Source organism: Drosophila erecta, unplaced genomic scaffold, assembly GCF_003286155.1.
Source record: "Drosophila erecta strain 14021-0224.00,06,07 unplaced genomic scaffold, DereRS2 tig00000092-arrow-pilon, whole genome shotgun sequence".
NCBI classification, from domain to species: domain Eukaryota; kingdom Metazoa; phylum Arthropoda; class Insecta; order Diptera; family Drosophilidae; genus Drosophila; species Drosophila erecta.
Genome location: NW_020825207.1, coordinates 11,159,680 through 11,180,486, shown reverse-complemented (window position 1 = coordinate 11,180,486; position 20,807 = coordinate 11,159,680). Strand labels below are relative to the sequence as shown.

The 20,807-nt window shown below is 45.1% G+C and overlaps 3 protein-coding genes across 5 annotated transcripts; all 3 read left to right on the top strand.

Moving 5' to 3' along the window:
• Positions 1 to 252: 252 nt before the first annotated feature.
• Positions 253 to 6,569, top strand: LOC6548195 (protein mahjong). Of its 2 annotated transcripts, XM_001975042.3 has the most exons (11): positions 255 to 1,041; positions 1,101 to 1,251; positions 1,373 to 2,191; positions 2,249 to 2,521; positions 2,586 to 4,709; positions 4,780 to 4,900; positions 4,966 to 5,063; positions 5,126 to 5,488; positions 5,913 to 5,973; positions 6,027 to 6,242; positions 6,300 to 6,569. In XM_001975042.3, the coding sequence occupies exons 1-11, from the start codon at positions 653 to 655 to the stop codon at positions 6,302 to 6,304; spliced, it is 4,620 nt and encodes a 1,539-aa protein (XP_001975078.1). In that variant the 5' UTR covers positions 255 to 652; the 3' UTR covers positions 6,305 to 6,569. The 2 variants fall into 2 exon arrangements, 1 of the variants encoding a protein (XP_001975078.1); XR_003407836.1 differs by lacking the exon at positions 6,300 to 6,569 and having other exon boundaries at positions 253 to 1,041; positions 5,126 to 5,973; positions 6,027 to 6,044.
• Positions 6,570 to 6,979: 410 nt separating this feature from the next.
• LOC6548196 lies at positions 6,980 to 9,528 on the top strand. Its single transcript, XM_001975043.3, has 3 exons — positions 6,980 to 7,602; positions 8,132 to 8,476; positions 8,534 to 9,528. The coding sequence occupies exons 1-3, from the start codon at positions 7,408 to 7,410 to the stop codon at positions 9,335 to 9,337; spliced, it is 1,344 nt and encodes a 447-aa protein (XP_001975079.1). The 5' UTR covers positions 6,980 to 7,407; the 3' UTR covers positions 9,338 to 9,528.
• A 207-nt stretch (positions 9,529 to 9,735) lies between these two features.
• LOC6548197 (zinc finger protein 853) lies at positions 9,736 to 13,547 on the top strand. Of its 2 annotated transcripts, none has more exons than XM_001975044.3 (2): positions 9,736 to 10,137; positions 10,535 to 13,547. In XM_001975044.3, the coding sequence occupies exon 2, from the start codon at positions 10,558 to 10,560 to the stop codon at positions 13,060 to 13,062; it is 2,505 nt and encodes an 834-aa protein (XP_001975080.3). In that variant the 5' UTR covers positions 9,736 to 10,137; positions 10,535 to 10,557; the 3' UTR covers positions 13,063 to 13,547. The 2 variants fall into 2 exon arrangements, with proteins under 2 accessions (XP_001975080.3, XP_026836284.1); XM_026980483.1 differs by lacking the exon at positions 9,736 to 10,137 and adding an exon at positions 10,318 to 10,377.
• Positions 13,548 to 20,807: the final 7,260 nt, after the last annotated feature.

Genomic DNA, 20,807 nt, shown 5'->3' with positions numbered 1-20,807 from the left:
CCCTAATTTAACCGCAGTTTTCAAGTTAAATTTAAAAAATAATAGATCTAAAACTCGACTGTGAATATCCAGTTGTAGACATTTTAATGCAGATGCTGGCGATATTTGATCTAATAGGCATTGAAATGGTATTGGACGAAGACTTACCATTCGAAAAAAAATAGTTGCTAATCAGCATATGAACTTGATTCTTTATCGTTGGTCAACGTAGCGGTATTTTTGTTTTTGAAATCGCCTTAGCAGTAGCAAAAAAATTGGAACGTATAAACGCTTTGTTTCAAATACCACCATTCCGTTTCCTCACAGCCGCATGTGACTTTTTGGCGCGCTTTTATTTGAGCATTAGTTTGATAATAGCCTTATGAGTTACACAGTTTAATAATTGTGCGTTCTTTAGACTAATTTAAATAACTTTAATATTAGTTTTATTTGCCGAAAGACCAAAACAAACAAATTTTTGCGACAGCTGACCTCGTTATTTCGCAGCCATCACCAAAAGGTCACACTAATTTTGCGAAAAGCGCGTGGTATTTAATGCCGTATTTATTTGCTTTATTTCGCCATTAGAAGTAAGTTGCACTGTGTCCAATAGCCTGCTAAGAAAGCCACTGGATCAGGAGCTAGTGCATCCAAAACCCAGAAAACCATTTCGATGTCTGAGGGCAGCGGTAGCGAGAATGCAAACGCAGCAGAGGCTGCGGCCGAGGCAGAGGCGGCACTGATGGCTGAAGCGGTGGCTGTGGCCTACCAGAGCGACGATGGGGAGCAGGCAGAGGACGGGGACATGCAGGAGCAAGCGGCCGATAACCAGGAGGAGGACGCCGCTGAGCCACAGGATGGGGGGGACCCAGAGGCCGCGGACGCGGACGACGCCATGAGCGTGGGAAATGCGGAAAACGAAAGCGATAGCGGTGGAAACGCGGAGGAAACCGCCGCCGCTGATCGTCGCCAGGCCACCAAAAAGGAGCTCACCCAGATCATCGACAAGTGGGAGCAGCAGCAGACCCAAAATGGATACGATCCAGTTCCCACTCTAAGAAGGTAAACGTGCTTTAAGCTCATTCCCGCATTGACTCTACTTAATGCCTTTGCTTTCACAGCCTGGCGGAGATCTTTGAGCGTGAGAAGGATGTGTATCGGCGCAAGGATCCGGATCCTTTGGACTCACGACATCCATATAGAGCTGATCCCAGTTGCCAGTACGGGTTGCTACTCAAGCTGCTCTTTCGGAAGGATACTTTTATGGGCAAAGTAAGAAAAGACTCATGTGATATTTATCTTTACAGTTTTTGCAAAGAAAATTAAAATGCTTCTGTTACTATTTAGGGTTTCCAAAACATAAGCTACTAAAGTACATTTTTTTTTCTATTAGCTCCTAAACGACTACCTGCGAGAGAACTACTTCAGTCGCCAGAATATCAGTCGCAGCTCTTTGGAATTAAACATCCTGGCCTGCCGCCTCATCCTGGAGATAATGCCAGGAATGGAGACTTCAGCAGTATTTCAGACCGCCGAAGGGGATGGAACCATCAATCGCATCTACTCTTGGGCAGAGGACAGCATTGAACCGCTCCAGAGCTATGCCACAGGTCTTTTAGCCGAAGCGATGGAAGTGAGCGACATTGCCATAAACTTTCGCGATCAGAATATTCGCTTGGTGCCCAAGATGATCAAACGTCTTCACATGCTGCTGGCGATCAGCAAGAGCGCCACGTCAGATGTCAATACATCGATGCACAATCTGTCGGCAGATAGCAGTACAGCGGGGATGCTCAGCTGGGTGGCCTGCGCCAGTAATGCATCAGCTCCTCAATCGCCGCAGCACAATGGCAGTGGGCTGGGAGCAAGTTCCTCGCAGCATGGAGATGCCTCTAATATGTCCATTTTGTTCGAGAACAGCAGAGATGCTTTTTGCGTATCCCGCTATTACAAAAGGATGTATATTCCTTTGCACCCGGCCACAGCTGATACCAGCCAAATGTTAATTATGCGCTTCCTGACCAGCCTGGGCGAATATCAAGAGTTCCTCGCCATGGCCTTCGAGAACAATGTGATGCAGCTAATTTTTGGCTACCTAGAGAACTTGGATCGCAGGGACACCTGCTTGGCCTACGAAGTTTTAAAGTATCTGGCTTCCCTTCTTTGCCACAAGAAGTTTGCTTTAGAGTTCATTGCACACGGTGGACTGGAGGTCAGTGAATTGTCATGCAAGGAGAGCCATTATTTTTAACTTCACCATTTTTTCCAGCTTCTTTTAAAAGTGCCCCGCCCCAGCTTGGCGACCACTGGTGTGTCCATCGCCATCTACTACTTAGCATACTGTGAAGACGCTATGGAACGGATATGCAGCATGCAAAGACCACTTATTTCAGAACTCGTGCGCTATGCTCTTTGGATTCTGGGTCGTTGCCACGACTCCTCAAAGTGTCATGCCACCATGTTCTTCAGTCTGAGCTTCCAGTTTAAGGTCATATTGGATGAGTTTGATGCCCAGGATGGGTTAAGAAAGCTGTACAATGTCGTAAGTAAATGGTTTATACGAAAAAGGTGAATTAAAGGCTTATATCTTTAATCCTTCGTAATAGATTTCGGTACTAAAGATTCTTGATCCAAGCCACAACGACAGCGACAACGACTCTGATATCAACGAAGACGTAGAATGTGCTTCCCGACAAATGGTGCGCCACGTTTGCGTAGCCCTCAAGCGGTATATGGAGGCCCATTTCTTCTACAAGTACAACAGCTTCCTGTGCCTGACAAATGCGGCATCCCCGTCACCGTCTTCAGCACACTATTTTAATCAGAATCCCACTGTGGCTGCTAAACTTACCTTCGATCAGTTGCACGACCAGATTCGCACGCTCCAGGAGAACACTTCTATCCGAGCACATTGGCAACCGGTGGATCAGCTGATGAAGCTTGGTGGAATTACCATGCTACTTAGGATCATCGCCTTCAGTTACGATTGGGTGAACAGTGGACGGTCCGAGACGGTGCGTGCGGCTCTGGACGTGCTCAGCGTTTGCTGTATTATCCCAAGAGTCTACGTGGTGCTCTGCGAGCGCCTGCTGATGCTAGACAAGACCACTACCTCAGGATTTTGCTCAGTTCTGGGCGCTGCTGCAGGTGAGATTACCTCGGATGCTGAGGTAATCAAATCGGCGTTGGCGGTGCTGTGCCACTGTGTTTGCTCTCCGATCATCCGCAAGGATAGCGGCACCAGCCTTATTAAGTTTGGAACGTCCTCCAGGAAGAACAAGGCCAACCACAAGTATGCCGAGGAGCTGATTGAACGTGTTTGGGAGTCTGTCTGCTCCAACAATGGCATTGTAGTTTTGCTATCGCTGATGCAGACCAAAGGACCCATCACCGATGCGGACTGCATACGAGGAATGGCCTGTAGGGCCTTGGCGGGACTTGCTCGCTCCGATCGGGTCAGGCAGATCGTCAGCAAGCTTCCACTTTTCGCTAGCGGACAACTCCAGACGCTGATGCGGGATCCCATACTCCAGGAGAAGCGCGCGGAACACGTAATCTTCCAAAAGTACGCATTGGAGTTGCTAGAACGAGTGTCGGGTAAGACGAAACCGCTGAACAATCCCTTAGATCCATCGCTGTCCAACATGCACAAGGCCAACGTAATCGCTCAGACGCGCATCCAATACAACAAGCAGCAGCTGTATCAGCTTATCTTCGAACACCTGGAGAGCAACGGTCTCTCCCAAACAGCCCAAATGCTGCAACGGGAGGTGGGTCTTCCACTGCAGACTCCCACTACGCGCAGTTTTCATCAATCACCTTTCGACTACAAAAGTCTTCCCAGTGGGAGTAGCTCACTGTCCAGAAATCGTCTGCGGAGCCGCATGCAAGATGTGAATGCAGCGATAATGGGCAGTGGGGACTTGAACAAAAGTTTTGGTGAGGACTTCTCACCGGCAGGAGCCGGTAGTAGCAATGCAGGAGAAGGAGTATGTATACCAAATTTTGGCTCCCTTAACACAACTCAGACGCCCATAAAAATAAGGAGAACGGATAGAAGTTCCGTCAGCCGTTCTATCCAGAAGCAGACAATGGAGGCGGGTGGCATGTCAGTTGGTCTTCCTGAAGATGGCCAACTGCACCCCAAGAGGATCACTCTCAATACTATCGTTACGGAATACCTCACCAACCAACACTCGTTGTGCAACAATCCAGTGACGACCTGCCCGCAGTTTGATTTGTACGAGCCGCACAAATGTCCCGATCCAAAGCCCAGCCGCTTGTTGAGCTCGAACTACAACCTGACCAGCCGACATGCTCGAACCCAAGCCGGATTTAATACCAGTCGCTTTGACCGTCGCTATGTACATACGCACTTTTCTCCATGGCGCAGTATTCGATCGGCGGACTACGAGGACCTAGAGTTCACTTGTTGCGATTTGGTGGGTAAATACATCATTGTCGGCACGCAACAGGGCGACGGAAGAGTGTTCAACATGAACGACGGCGTGGAACAGTTCTTCTCCAACTGCCACAACTTTAGCGTGGATGCTATAAAGGCTAACAGAGCCGGAGATCTTGTCATCACATCCAGCTTCTGGCGCACACCTACCAGCATTCTGTGGTCTATTGCGGACGATGAGTTCAAGCTGAAGTTGCGTCTTCCCGATGTAACCTACTGTGAGTTTAGTCAAACGGCGCAGGATCGTCTGCTGGGCACCCAGAATGAGGTTGGTTTAGAGTTATTTTACGAATTGGAATTGTAAATTGTAAACAAATTACTTTATACTTTTTACACAGTGCGCAACGCTTTTTGACATAAACACTGGTTCCAAGGTGGCCTCGTTTACGCCAACCATACCTAATCTCTACACCAAAAACAGAGCAACTCTCTGCCGAACCGATGAACTGATTTTGTCGGGTAAGTAGTGAAATACCTTTAGGAGTATTGAGTTTGCTGAAATGTAATTGCATTTAATTTCCTAGATGGCGTTCTTTGGGATGTACGTTCCGGAAAGGAGATCCACAAGTTCGACAAGTTTAATCAGTGCATATCAGGCGTCTTCCATCCAAACTGTCTGGAGGTAAAGTCCAAATTAGAGTTGAGTGATTTCTCCCATGTTAATATTCCCGACTCAATTTGTAGATCATCGCCAATACCGAGGTGTGGGACTTGCGCACCTTCCATTTGCTACAGACAGTGCCGGTGCTAGACCAGCGCAACTGCACGTTCTCCCCGATGCATGTAATCTACGGCGCTAGCTTGGGGGCTGATAGGGACCATGACATGGAGACGACCACCTACGACACCAGCTTCAACGTTCTGGACGCCTACGACTACTCGAGCATTGCAACCATTGACGTTAAACGCAACATAAACGATCTGAGCGTCAGCGCCAACGGGAGTCTGATCGCCGTGGTCGAAGACTACAGCGGCTACGAGTCCAAACAGGAGACCTACGTGAAGATCTATGCTGTGGGCGTTAAAAAGAGCGAGCGCTCGGAAGAGGTGCGTGCGGTTAAGGAGCTGGCCAGCGAGGTATCGGACGCAGTGGCGCCGGGGTCGACGAACGCCAACGATGTTGGCGGTGCTTCGCTGCTTCGGGTTTTCGAGGAGGCACCGGCGCGCCCACAGGCGGTGGAAAACGCTGCACCCGCCGGCCCCAACGAATTTGAGGAGGAGCAGCTACGCCGGCTAAGTCCCGCCATGCACGCAAGTCCAAATCTTTCTCGCCAACATGCACCCAACAGCTCAATTGTTGGGGTGCGACGGCGGGCACGTACACTGGGTGGCAATGGCAGTGGCAGTGGCGGGAATGGGAATCTGAATCTAAATGGTGGTGGCGGAGTCGGAATCGGCGCTGCCATAGATCTGAGAACCCTCATGCGGCGGATGGATGATATTGAACTAAATATTATGTCTATGCTTGCAGGAAGATGATGAGGAGGTGCCCGAATCTGATGAGGACGGTTCGGATACGGGCTCCGAAACCTGTAAGTTTTAATTTGATCATAGCCTTCCGTTGCTAAATCCCAAAACCCCCTAGCTTTTGCTCTAGGTCAATATTTCATGGGTTCCCCCCTGCTTCGGAACCTTAATGGCTCGGACAACGATGAGGATGGAGACCTGGATGAAGACGACGATGATGGAGAGCCGCTGGACTCCGATGACGATATGGACGACGACGATGGCTCCGACAATGGCGACGACGATGGAGATTTTGAAGATGTGCTAGAATACTTCGATAGAAGCAGCTCAGACGGTAACTCAAGATCTTTAGATTCTGTTCGTGTACGACTTGTATTTTCTCCTCCCCTAGATTGAGCCCACTCCTCACCCAAACCACCAACACAACTGTTCCTCCACCGATCCACTGCTCCGCTCCAATGTTCACCCGTTGTTTCGTCTCGTCTCGTTCGATCCTCTTTGTTGTTCGCAGCGCGCATGGAGGGATGAGCAAACAACAATCGTCTTAGTATAAGTACACTAGACATTAAGCTGTTACCTTAAAATGTAATTTGTTATTTTTGAATTTTGTACAAATCCAATACGAATGCCGCAGGATTGCATTAAAGCCAACTAAAGATTAGTAAAGTGATCGCATGTTGAGTACCGACTGTAAAAATCAAATCTATAAATTGTTCAACAATTTTCACTGTACAAGCCTGAATAAAAATGGTGTACTTTTGCTATAAAACAAAAATAAACGATTTTGTTAGAATAAAAGGCTTTTCCAGGCAATTTCCAATTTTTGTATAATACTAAGCCTATTGTAATTGAAATACATTACTTGGAACACATAATTCCAGAATGTAAAATATTAAATATTTCGTTTTAGAAATTAACTATATGCATATTTGTTTTGCCTATACAGAAAACCAATTGCAGAGGCTCATGGGAGGCTCATTTATTTAGCAAGTTGATAATGCTTTCATATTTTTAATTTATTTTGATATTACAATATTTGTTCTTTTAACAACATATAACAAAGTACTCAGACTTTCAAAGTTTAATTGATCGACTCTAATGCTTACAGAAATCATAACTAACCAGTGTTACACATACGGTCTATGCGAATTGAGTCAAATTGTAGCCGATTGATTATCTTATCGCCAAGTGTGGATTGCATGTTGGGAAACGAATACATTCGTCACCCCGGTCGTTACTCATTAACTGGGTTTTTGGTGACGCTATTACGGACCGGCTCTCACCGAAAATCGAAGCAAATCTCGGCCGAATCCTTCATCAATAGATAAATATGGTGATATTGGGGTGTTCGTTGTGCGACAGCTTGGCGGTCAAGTTGAATGCGTTCGCATAGTCCGTTGCTCAGGTGTTATAAAATTGTAAATTTAGTTACTACTTGGCCACCGAAGTGTGCTTATCGACTGCTTTGGCGCAAGAACTCTGTGCACTAGATTACGGAAATGTCTATGAAAGCCAACATCATCGGATGCCTGGCCGTGCTGGTGACACTGGGCGCCGCCCTCGAGGAACACCCACATTTCTGCATCAAGACGGATCCCATCCTTCTGTCAGAGATCGATCGACATGTGGTCATCCCCAGCGAGGAGGACCTGCAGTGCCACATTAGGGCCACCACGTTGACACAAAACGAGAAGGTAAACTCATGGGCATATGTATATGCAATACAAATTTTTCAGGATGCATTGGATACATAAATTTGAAAGCTGAATTTCAGAACAGTCAATTATAATAACTTAATATATTATATAGTTATATTGAAGAAGCACATATGCAATTTGTTTAAGATTCAATTGCTTTTGTAATAAAAGTATCGCAGTTAATGCAATTATTTGGCAGCTAAAAGCAGATTGCACGATTCCATATTTGTTAAATGGCCTTAGTCTAAAAAACTCCTTACCTTTAATGGCGAAAATTGTGTCGTCAAACTAGTTTGCCCCATCGACATCCTTAAGTGACCAATCCAATGCCAGCCATAAATTATTCGTGTGCCACCTTTGAGTGGCTGATACACCAAATTGAATTAGGTTGACGATAAAGTGACAAAGTGTCCATCGCAGCTGAAGAAGATAATGCCGGCGGACCTGAGATAAGCTGGAGTCGGGGGTTATTTACGAACTGTGTAGGTTTTTGTTTCCGTCTAACTTTTATCTCTCTATTTCCCAGGCGAGCCTCGTGGACACCCTTTGTGCGGATCACGGCTCCACAACAATCAGGCGGGATAACCACAGTTTTCTCCGGCTTCGCAACGGAGAACTAACTGGAAGGGGTGGTCAGGCGGATGTGTGCGCCAACGGGGGTGATTCGGTCCTGGCCTGGGTGCCCTACCAAACCGTGCTCCAGAACTATGCGGCCGAGCTGAATCCGAAGGAGCGGCTGACCTATATTGCCAAGGCCACGAACGTGGAGCGCGAGAAGACCGAGCTCTGTCACTTCCGGCACACGGATCTTGTCAATGCGGTGTCCGACAACCTCTTCACCTGCGTGGTTATGATTTTCGGCGATAACTTTGTAAGTTTCTTGGGTAAACTACCCGATAGATGTTCTACAAATGTGATATCATTATAGTATGGTCTGGAGGATAACATCAACGTACTGGTGGAACTGGAGCCCTTGGCTTACCAGCTGAGGAACATTACTTACCTGCCGTGGCGCAATGTGACTAACAGCTACAAGATGCACCTGGGCGAGAGTGTGCTCCGAAATCCCAGCGGCGAACGGAAGCCCATTTACGGTAGCCTGAACTATGCCTTCGTGGAGAAGATCCTGATGAATATGTCCAGTGTGTACAAGAATAAGAAGCTCTCCAGGCTGCCCCTGCTCTTCGAGCACCGTTCTTCTGTCCTCGAGTTGGACTCGTATGGAATGGGAGGCCTGGATGTTGCAGAGAAAGCCTATTTCGGACGAGCCATGGACCCCAGGAGCGAGGTGAAGGTCCAGGTGATTGGACAGTGGGTGGACCAGCATCGGGAGTTCGACGCCGACATATACGAGTATTATGGGCATGGGTTGAGACGGTTTAAGGAAACTTTGACCGGTGGCCAGCTCACCTTCATCCGCATAGACAACACGGAGCCAGTTTTCATGGATCCGGAATCCAGCAATCTGGCTAAGGCCTCACTTTTCCGAGAGCAGAAGGTTGGCCAAATAAAGGAGGATCCATTGGGTAACTTCACCGAGTGGGAGAGCGCACAGGAAGAGGATTTCGATGAGGATGGTCCAGGATTCTACTGCTGGTTTGTGGTTACATGCCTGCTTTTGGCCCTCGCTATTATCCTGGCCATATACATTCTAGTAAGCGCCCAGAACAGGAGAAACAAGAAGCGCCATATGTACGAAGTGGCCAACACAAATGTGCCTCCACCCGCCTAAAAATTATGAACATTAGCCTTAAGTTTTTTGAATCCGAAAATAACACCAGGATCAACAGGTGTTTTTAGTTTGAAATGTCAGTTTAAAAAACGAGTTGGCAGCTCAATTGCTATGTCCTCGAATTAAAATTTGTGTTTTCGTTTTTTGTTTAGTTGTATTAAATATTTCGGCTGTAAAATGTTAAAGTGAGTAAAAAAAAGTGTTGTGTGTTTGATTTGTTATAAGACGAAATCAATTTAGGAGCATTAAAGAATGCCCGGAAAAGCGATGAATTAATGGGACTAGTGATCAGATGAAACCCTAAGTTATAAGTAAAGAAAGGGTAAGTTTTAAATATAGTTCCTAACATAAGCTTAAGTAGTTTAAACTATTAAAGGAAAATCTTAAAGATCTTAAGATATAAACAAATTGATTTCCGACCGGCATGCGTTAGGGATTTCTATCTTTAAGCCACGTTGGCAGCGCCATTCGCAACACGCCTATCATCTCACTCACACTCGCACACAGAGAAAGACAGATAGAGGCAGAAGTTCAGTTCATCAATTCATTCATCTCATGGAAGAACCTTATTGATAACGTCGCCAGAGATAGCTAGTGATTTCATTCGATCCGGGTCCCGAAAGACCCACTGGTGTGCACTTGTTTTGGTTTTGAAGTTTGCACCTCCGGGAACGTGTGTGTTTCGCCCTGAACCACAAATATGTGAGTTCCGAATGGGATTTGTGTGACGCGGCCATATTTAAAGAGTTTTTTGTGTTGGATGTGGGGCGAGCTGCGAAAATTACATAAATACAGCGCAGGTGAGTTGATTTCTGGTGATGGAACCCGGTCGAAAGGTGCACGCAGTGTGGGTGCAAGTGAATCGAAACCAATATTTACCCAATTCAAGCGAGGAATTGTGTATTTGTTTCATTTTTTGGGCCTAAAAATCGCATTTTTCGCTCACACCAACACCAAGATGGTAAATTGTGTATAACAATATAGCTGTCTCTGTCTGGCACAAGTGCTACCAGACGTGTCGATAGTCCATGTTAATAACAGTGAGTTAGCAGGTCATTTTACAACAGATGCAATTATTCTGAATTTTAATTGACTATTTTTTGGCGGCAAATCATAACAAACATCGTACTCATGCACCTTTCGGGGCTCAGACCTAATTTAATTGGGAATTTTGAATTAAAGACTTGCCCATTACAGCCTCCTCCTAGGAACACGAAGTAATGGATCGCAAGAAGGTCCTGGAGCTGGACAAGATCTGCCGCCTGTGCATTTCGGAGCGCAAGGAAATGCGTCCGCTGTTCAGTGAGAAGGTGCCCGAAATGCTAATGGACTGTACCAGCGTGCGGGTGGAGCCCACGGAGGGCTGGCCAGACAAGATCTGCGTGCAGTGCGTCCACGCCGTAAGCCGGAATCACGCCTTCAAGACGCTCGTCGAGCGCAGCGACAAGGAGCTGCGCGAGTATATCCGCGGTCTTACCGTGGCACTGGTAATGGAGGAGCAGCAGCAGCAGGAGGCGGCCAGCGCCAAGCAACAGCTCCAGCTGGAGCGCAAGCAACAGCGACAGTTGCAGAAGCAACAGAAAATCCTCGAGGAGCAACTCCAGCAGCAGCTAGTCCAGCAGCAGCATCAGCAGCCGCCTGCCAAACCAAAACTAAAGCCGCTGCTCCGCAAGGGGTCCCGCCAGCAGAAGCAGAGGCATCTGGAGGCCGCACCAGCACCACAGTCAGCCCCGCAGCCCGCCCCCCAGCCACAGATGCAATTAATGCAGGAACATGCGCCACACCAGCCCACGATGCAGCAACAAATCCAGCAGATTCATATGCCCACACTTCAACCTGCTCCCGCACAGCTACTGTCCGCTGCCGGCGCCACTACGACTATGCCGCAGCAGATTCTGTTGCCCAACGGCCAACTGATCACGACGGCTCAGATTGTAGCGCCGCAGCTGGCGCAGATCATCAGCACAGCGCCGCAGCCAACGAGTAATGGACAGGCCACCGCCGCGCAATCGCAATTCTTGCCCCAGCTCATACAGACGCCGAACGGACAGACACTGCAGATTGTACAGCAGCCCAATGGCACGCAGACTCTGCAGCTAGTACAACTTGTCCCGCAACGCAGTTTGGCGCCCACCGGAGTCACGACAGTGACCACCACCACGAACGCCACGGATATGGGTCAGCATGTAGGCGCTTCTCTGGGAGATGCCGACGTGCAGTTGCTGGAGGACGGCTGTGAGGTGGAGGATGAGGAACTTGAAGACGTGTACGAGCAACTGGACGGCAAGGGAGATCACAGCTTTGAGACCATTGTCCTGGACGACGACCAGCAACAGGATTTCCTAAAAGATCACCACGAGCACCATCAAGTGATGATCAACGAGGATCTCACACAGAGTGAAAGCCAAGAGCATGAGTACTTCGACGATTTGGACCAACAGCAGGCGATGGATGAGGTGGAAGATGAGGACGAGCAACTGAAGCCCGAAGAAGACCAGGATACGTTCATAATCGAGGAGATTCAGCTGGAGGATGACGAGATGCTGGAGGATCCGGATGGGGACGATATCGACCAGGATTGTGAGTACATCGCAGACGAACAGGATCCGCATCTGTCCGGTGACGTAGACGACGATCTGCAGTACGCAATTATGGAGCCGCCGGATGGCGAGACTAGTGTGGACATTGACCAGGCTTTTTTGGAGTCTGAGCAGCCGCATCATCAGCAGCACCAAGAGGAGATGCAGAGCATATCACTGGAGAACGCTGTCGTTGAGTTCAGCCAGGCCACAACGACATCAGACGCCCTGGTGGCTCCCACTCTGACCGTCAGTTCGGCCAGTCCGACGCCAAAGCGAGCCAAGCGAAGTAACCAAATTCCAGCCGGTGTGACTCTGGAACCCTGCGACCACCAGCCCCCTACCGCTGGTTCAACGATCAGTAGCAAGCTGGCCGCAGCCAATTCGCGCCAGCTGGTGCAGACGGCCAGCGTGATTGCCTCCGCCGGTGCGGACGACAACTACGAAATAGATGCTAATCTGGTAACTGAGTTCATACGTCAGCACACCTCGCCTCTGGGATCTGGGAGATATATTTGTCACCTGTGCAGCACCGAGTTCCGGCAGTTCAAAGGTCTGCAGAACCACATGCACTCCCACACCAACTGGATACGGGCCAATTGCAAGAAACAGCCGCAGTGCCAGATCTGCCTGAAGAGCTTTAAGGGCCCAGGAATGTTGCGCATGCACATGAAGACGCACGACGCCGAATCCAGCACGCCGGTGTGCACCATCTGCAATCGAACCTTCAAGTCCAAGGCGATCCTGTACAGACACAGACAGACGCACCAGCAGAGAGCGTATTGCTGCGGGGTGGCTAACTGCCGAAAGAATTTCTCCTCGGCGGTGAACCTCAAGTGGCACGTAGAGCGCAAGCACCCGGATGTGGTGGAGCCGCTGTTTAAGTGCGGCGAGTGCGGATCTCTGTACGACAATGTGGACTCACTGCAGCTGCATGTGGAGAGTACGGACCACAGTGCAGAGGTGCAGATCAGTGGCCAAGACGATGCTTTCAGCGGGGCGGTAAGCATCGTCAGCAACGGCACCACCGACATGTCCAACATGATGGCCACCGGCCAGAGTGCGACTTTGGCCGGCGGCGCGGGCGATACCCACGCCGTGGTCATGGGCTCTTCCGGCGAGGTTTACTTCGTGACGCAGGCGTAGCCAGCGGAGTTTGCCGCAGCAGGGGCTCCTGGGAACGGAGAGTGCCTGCTCGGCATCTAGATGACCACTTAGATGTAATATAATATATATACATATATATTTTTGTACTACCCCCGTCTAGATAACAATTTAGAAATTAGCACAACTACACAAATATTGCAATCCTAGATTTCTGTCGTAGAACTTGTTTAGTAGGACCTAAGCGATTCACTCGAATTTTGTAAGCATATACGAATCTTTAGGTAGGCAGTTCGGGACAGATCCCCACATCCAAATGCTGGATGCATGAATCCTGCGGGTACTGTGCCAGTTTTTGTTTTTAATTTTATTACCCTACTATTATTATTTTGTTTTTCCGGGGAATACAGACTGGCATTTTAGGCTAAACGTATTTTGGCGTTGGGTTTTCATTGTTGGGCTATGAAATAAGTAAAATTGTTTTAACTGCAACAAAATAAATTAACAAACCTTCTATGAAACCACAATATGTCCATCTTTGTACGTCTCTCTGGCCGGTAATATGTATTTTAAGCGTGTAATCCCATTCGCTGGTTCTGTTGGCATGTTATTCAATTGCTTCGCCAGAAGACCGGAAAAAACAGAACCCAAGCAAAATTGATCGAAAGAAAACAACAATCAAGTCAAGGTCTAGTCTATTGATTCCCAAGTGCCACGTGTCGGGTTCATCCGCTTATGGCCGGTATCTGGATATCTGGATAACTGCAGCCAATCATTAGTACGATTCGCATACGGATACTTATGTAAAGCTGCAAATGCTTATTAGTGCGCTTTAGATATATTTTTACGGCTTTTGCTCACCCATTTGCTGACCTATAAAACCAGTGACCAGCTAATAATCGGCTATCTGATCGCAATCCGAAGTGTCCGGCTGTCACAAGAAATGGTTAATTAATTAGCAAATAAGCCGCGAAAATAATCAATTGGAATAACATTGTGACAGCCAAATCGCCAGCTGTTTATTTGTTTTGTTCAGATTAATCGTATATGGCGGTCAGTCGCGTTTCGCAAGATAAGATAAAGGTTTGGTTTTCCGCCTATAAATATGACGCATTCTTTCTGGCGGCCGCCGCTTATTTTCCAGCCAGCTCTTGGAAAATCTGATGCTCCCCAAATCGGTTTATACTTTGATATTTCATATCATCGATTTTTCGATTCGGTATATCCGTAATTAAAGCCAGACATTCTCGTAACTTGCAGTAGCACGGTTTTTAAATGGACTCTTGCTATACATATATAATTTCTTCACATTCAGATTTATTTTCATTGCACATAATATTTTCTTCGTCTTAAATGACATATGCTTTCATGCTTGGCTGGAAAAGTCCTTGCACTTTGAGCCGTCTAAATAAAACTTGGCCACGCAGCCAAATAAATGTCAAAATTAATGTCGAAATAAATGTCGTGTGGTAAAATGAATAGATTTAGAAAATAGGAGAATATGTGTGAAAATATATCATTCAGGACTCCAAAAGAGAAAATCCTATAAATTTGCGAGTCTCCCATATTTTTTTAACAGAAAAAATGTCAAACATTTGAGTTCAATGGGAAAAATGTTAATGGGGCTTGGCGTTTTAAAAATACATATTTCAAAAATATCTAATTTTGGATCGCGCACTATCGTACGAAAACCGGCGACTGTTGGCTCCCAACAGTTGGTCATCCATTTCAAATTTAATTGATTTGGCACAAGCGAGGGGTCGTGAAGGGGGGCGCGGGGATCAAAATAATTGCTCATGATAAATTCCTTTGATTCGCCTACAGCCGAGTCACAAAACGCACACTTACAACTCACTAATGCACAATATTTTGTGTTAATATTCGGCTGTTCTGGCATTTATTCAGATTCTGATTATTCCTAAATCGAAATCCACGACGTCACCGAATGCCAAGGCTGAAATTTCGCCGCACAGAAATCCAATTTTCAGATGACCTTTCTGATGGCTGTGCTGGGTATTTCCAATCCCATCCCTCTTTTGGGGCGGTGATATTAGAACGCAATTGGGAATGAAAGAGTACATCGAAGGCGCAGTTTAATTATAATCATTAATAATGCGTCGCTTGTGTGCTTACGAAAACTTTCAATTATACATTTTTGAAAAATAACAAAATTGAAATAACAAAATCCTAATATCAAAAATTCAATAAAATAAATCATTAAATATAGCACTGCTGGAAAGAACTTTGAAGGGGCTATAGGGAAATTCTGTTTATGCTTCAAGTGAGGGAACGCAATACTGGAAAGGATTGAATTTCATGGATCCGCTGAAGGCAACAACATTTTCCCATTGCTCTTCAGCTGACTAAACAAGTTTCATTCTCTGTTTGTGTCATTAAAGCGACGACTGGGTAAACAAAAATCGAAAACAGCGACAGCCGCACAAATGGCGTAAGAAAATGAAAGCGAAATTAAGTATTGTTTAGAGAATAAAATATTGTTTACTGATTTGATCGCGGATAATGATCGATCGATCGCTGATCGCGCTTTTCCGCTCCAAGTTTCCCAGACGGCGAATTTGTGTGCTAATAACTTACGCCAGATTTAAGAGGGCCAACACTTGTTGGCCCATTTGCCAACCAGCCCATAAGCAACCCCTTTTCCACCTGCTCAGAATTCTGAGACCCCGCATTGACGCAATTGAAAAGAATAACAAAATTGTTTGTTTTGCGCTCTCCGCTTCGCAAATAGTACTCGTTTTTAGGTCCGATTATTAACAAATTTTTCGCCCGTCTACTGATATTTGAGTTTTGTTTGTGCTATTTTACAATTCTGCGTAAAATGTTCCATATCAACAACAAGTTATCCACAACAAATGAGGAAAATGCCTATTTCTGATTTCAGCATAAACAATTTTGAGCAACTTATTAGCATTCCAGCGAAGTTTACTTTACAGCATAGTTTTCAGGCAAATAGTTAATCATTAAACAGCCCCTTTAGTATAATTAAGTCTTTCTGGGCTTTCTCCATTGCAAAATTATAGTTTATTGTAACGGCATCATTGAATATATCATTAATCATTAAACGAATATTACTTATATTCCTTTGTGGTGAATCATTTTATTCATTTAAAATTCACCTGTTTTGTTTTGACCTTTTCTTTCTTCCTTGCTTAAGTTAATGAAGTAATTATGGTTTTATAAAAATATATAGGGTATGAGCGCTTCGCTCACCCAAAAAATAATGTTTTGGCGCTTTCATTCCGTCACGAACATCCAATTCACACGTTAAACCGCATTTTGTTTTCATTTTTGGACGCAGCAATGCTCTACACACTTGTGTTTTCTCACGGAATTTACTTATAAATTGCGACTACACTACGAAACGCCGCATTATTAATCAAAAGGCATTGTAAATTATTTAGTATCTCCTCACGAATAAGGCGTTTTGTTCCTCGCCAAACGTAGCCACCTTGGGTGTGGGTTACTGTTTCTCTTATCGTTGGTAACAACATAAACTTGATCCACATTTGGCCGGCGGAAAATACAAACAATTGGCCAAACAAATCGGCAGCACGGCACTCTTCAAATATTTATATAATTTGTACAATTATAGAATGGACAATATATTTAGCATTAGCGCAGCTGCTTTTTGCGGCGCAATTTCATTTTCATTTCCGATTTCGGCACTTAAAAAAACAAATTTGCATATGCTCGGCAAAAAGAAGCAAGTGTAAAAGAATCTTTTTTATGGGGGGCACACGAGATGGGGGCTTCTAAAGAATCTTCCTCTTCTTCTGAGATTGGGGCGTGTGCTATTGACATTGTACCCATTTGGTCATGAATTCGTTGTGTTGAACTTTTTGGCTGGCTGCTCGAGCGAAGAATTTCAGAATCTCAAGGCACGATTTGGTCGGCATATACCCCTTAAAGTGGGTGAAGGAAAAAGATGAAAGTGTAGAGCCTTGTTTCTATTTCCACTTTTGCCATTGTCGCAAAAAGCCAATCCGATTTTGTATATTTTTGAATAATCTGGGATAATTTTTGGTGGCATTTATTGGTGAATTTTTGAGAGCAGCACATTCTTAAAGCTACAAGAAGGGCATTGCCCAAAGCGGTTTTTATTGACTTAAGAAATTAATCTTTTTTACTGAACACATGCGAAACATATTTATCGCCGAATGCCGGCATTTGTGATTTGGCAGCTGGCCACAAATATGATGCCCACCCTCAACAGCTGCGAATGGGTCTTGATTTGGTGTGGTCAGTGCCAGAATGAGTCGCCATCGTCGTCCCAGGTTGGAAGTGAGGTATCCACACGACTGTTAGATTGGCCCTGAAAACACACAGCATTCCCGGGAATTTTTGGCTTTCCCGTGTGCCAGACAGAGCCTCCCCCTATCAAACTGCCCCACCCATCAATGCGGAAGTGTACCCGCCGATTTGCTCATCGAAGCGCCGGCGGAGATCACGGCAGAAGCTCGTGGCCATTGTTCCGGTAACCGGTGACGTCTCCCCAAGATACATATCCCTCTTTCAGTTCATTTCATTCGACATCTAGATACAGCGGGAAATACTTGGCATAGTATGAAGAGCAAAATGTGTAGAATTGGGGGAATTCTGCTCACACAGAAGAATTGAGCCTGAGATAAGTAGACAAAATACTTTTTGGCGATCTTACTTTTTATATGCGGCATTCAATGTCAGGGCCGATTAAAAGAGTTTCGGGAGCGTATCAAATGCTGAATTACCATGTCAAACGCCTGGCTGCCAAAAATAAACATTTTTCAAGCAAAGAGAAATTAATAAAATTCACTTTTCGCCTGCCAGAAATGCTAACTATTTTATTTCGTCAAATATAAGTTGTGCAATATTTAAATTCGTCGTGAAACTGAATGAAATACGGTTGAAATTTGTCAAGGGATATTTATATTACACGTTGTTAATAGTACTTGATAATTTTTCTCGCAATACCGACATTCCAGAAAATTATGAAATTTCTCTTTCGCACTTCCACTAGCTGAGTTACGGGTATCTGAAAGTCTGGGAACTCGACTATAGCATTCTATCTTTTTTTTAAATTTATTTTTAAACTCTACCTGTAAATACCTCTAAATTTAAAAATTAAATTTTTTTGTAATTTTTCTGATGTATAATGTACAAACTCAAAAAAAATAAAGAATGGCCCAAGGCTGAAGTTCTAAGCTCCATAACTCAACTTATCTTAATCGGATGTTGAAGTGGCATACCTCTAAATGTTTCTGACACAATTCTCTACAAATCTGCATTCAAATTTAGAAAATTTTTTTAATATAATTTTTTTTGTAATTATACCCGTAAAGTATGTAACAGGCAGAAGGAAACGTTTCCGACCATATAAAGTATATAAATTATGGATCATGATCAATATAGCATTCTATATTGTTTTCAATTCAATTGAATTTTTGGGTGTCATTTTACTTAAAAGTAAATTCTGATATTCTGAATGATTCATTGGGTTGTCAAAACCATTATTAAAAGCCTCAGATGTTTTCGAATTCGTTTTAATTAATGGAAATCAAATGGATCGCTGACTAACCAGCTGATAAAATGATTTGATTCGCTGCTTGTGATTCATTATTGGTTAAACTAGTAGGTAAACGACGAATGGCGAACAATCTGCTGATTGTTGTCGGCCAATTTTAATTGTTGTTTCAGTTGTTTACTGTTTGCCGGCTGATTTCAATTAGGCTCGGAGACACACGAGCGACTGGCGCGTGTTTTCAATAATGCTGAAATCAATAGGAGCGCACCAGACAGCCAGGCACGAAGTGGAACGATCAGGAAACCACCTGAAAAAACCCTTTCCAACCCCGCTTTCCAACAGTCGCACCGAACAATTGCTCAAATCGCTGCCTGGCACGCATATGCACCCACTATTTATGAAAAGTTATAGATACACATACATATGTGGATACCTCCGTGCTAATTGGCATTCCTTGCAATCCTCGTTTAATCCTCTAATGCAGGCTCAATGCCATCCTTCTGTCCTTGCTCCTTGCTCCAAAAAATCGATTAGTAGGTGGGAGCAGGTGCTGTTGCGGCCGAGTATCCTTGCGAGAGTCTGAGGATGCCAAGGTCGTTGCTCAGCCATCCATCACACAGACAAATTACTCGTGTATCGTGTATGGATATTCATAACTCAATTTATACCGTGTACCGAGTGATTGACACTGATTGGCCCGATCTGATCCGCCTCCACCACCACCATGATTTTCATCATCTAAGTCCCCGATTTCCCTGAGTGACAGCTTCCCCTTCGCCTGTCATCCCAATTGGCCCACTAGAGGAAACCGGATGAGTAATACAGCGGCACGTCTGCATCTTGTTTGACTCGGCTGTCAGCAGAGCAAGCCTCAAAAAAATATACAAACACAAAATTAAAATAGTCATATATTTGCCGAATGACAATTTTCCTCACCCCTAAAAAAACATATCTTGCCAAACCTGCCAGAGAAGACGTTCGAATATAAATTTGGGGGAGAAACGCCAATTCAGTTTTGAGAACAGCACATAAAAAGCTGTGAAGCGTTTAAAAAACCCAAATAAATGAATGAATAAATGTCTAAAGATGTTTTAGTGCCGCACGGGTTTTGTATTTTACTGGCATTTTTGTACTTTCCCTGAAAAACAAACTAATTTAAAGCTTATCGAAGTAAAACAAGTATGACAATTATTTTAGTTAGTCATTCTGGTACTTCTATTTTTGCACAGTCTTCAAGCACAGATTTCAATTTATTTTCCCTATAATTGCTTATAGCTTGCGTCAAAATGTCCTTTTCCTCAAATTCAATTTTTGTTTTTTACTATGGAATATAATAGAACCCGCATACATGCATGTCGAATGGATAAGCGAAGGCCTTGCCTTTTGGCTGCATTCAGAGTCAATGTCAAGGATGTGAGCTCCATGGAACAATGGAGGCGACAAACGATGTGGCGCCCAGTTGCCCACTTATCCTCGGCCCTGACAATGGCCTTCCATGGGCTCAGCCCCTGCCACGCCCCGTTTCATCCGAACTGGGCTGAGAGCTCTTTGAATAAATTATCCATGGGTGCAGCACGGACGCCCCAGGGTCAATGGGATTGCTTCTGGGGGATTGGGTTGAATTGGGTTTCAGGCCAACTCGCAGGCATTACTCTTATCGGTTATGAATGGGCTTCCCTGCTGGGTGTTATGTGTGCGGAATAGAACGTGCGGTGCCTATCTCGACCAGTCTGCTGGTTTTATCACCCATCACGGCTCAGACTGATGTAAAAATTCACTTCTGCCACGGAACCTTTCAGTTTTATTTCGGGATGTGTATGTGCTCACGCGAATTTGTTCAATGTGCTTATTGTGTTTATTACCATTTAAAATATCTATTACAAAGCGACGTCGCCTGCGAACACTTGCGATAATGGCAAAGGTATGTATCTGAGGTGGAAATATATGTATGTATATACACAGTTCACAGCAGAAGGTAAATTATTACAATGTCTTAAAGTTTGCTTAAACGGCAAAAAGTAATCATAATTTCAAGCATTTATGTTTTAGAGATTACCAGCACACTATTTTGAATTTTAACTGAACCTATGATACAATATCTAACTTCCATTGTGTTGTTTGAACTGTTTGGATAGTTCTAGAGCCCGCCGATAAGTGGATTGCTTAGTGAAAGCTAGAGCTACATATAAACTTGAACTTTAAGTGGAATGCCTGCCATCTGCTGATAATATCAGCAGTAAAGCATCCTAATCTATTACTGATTCCA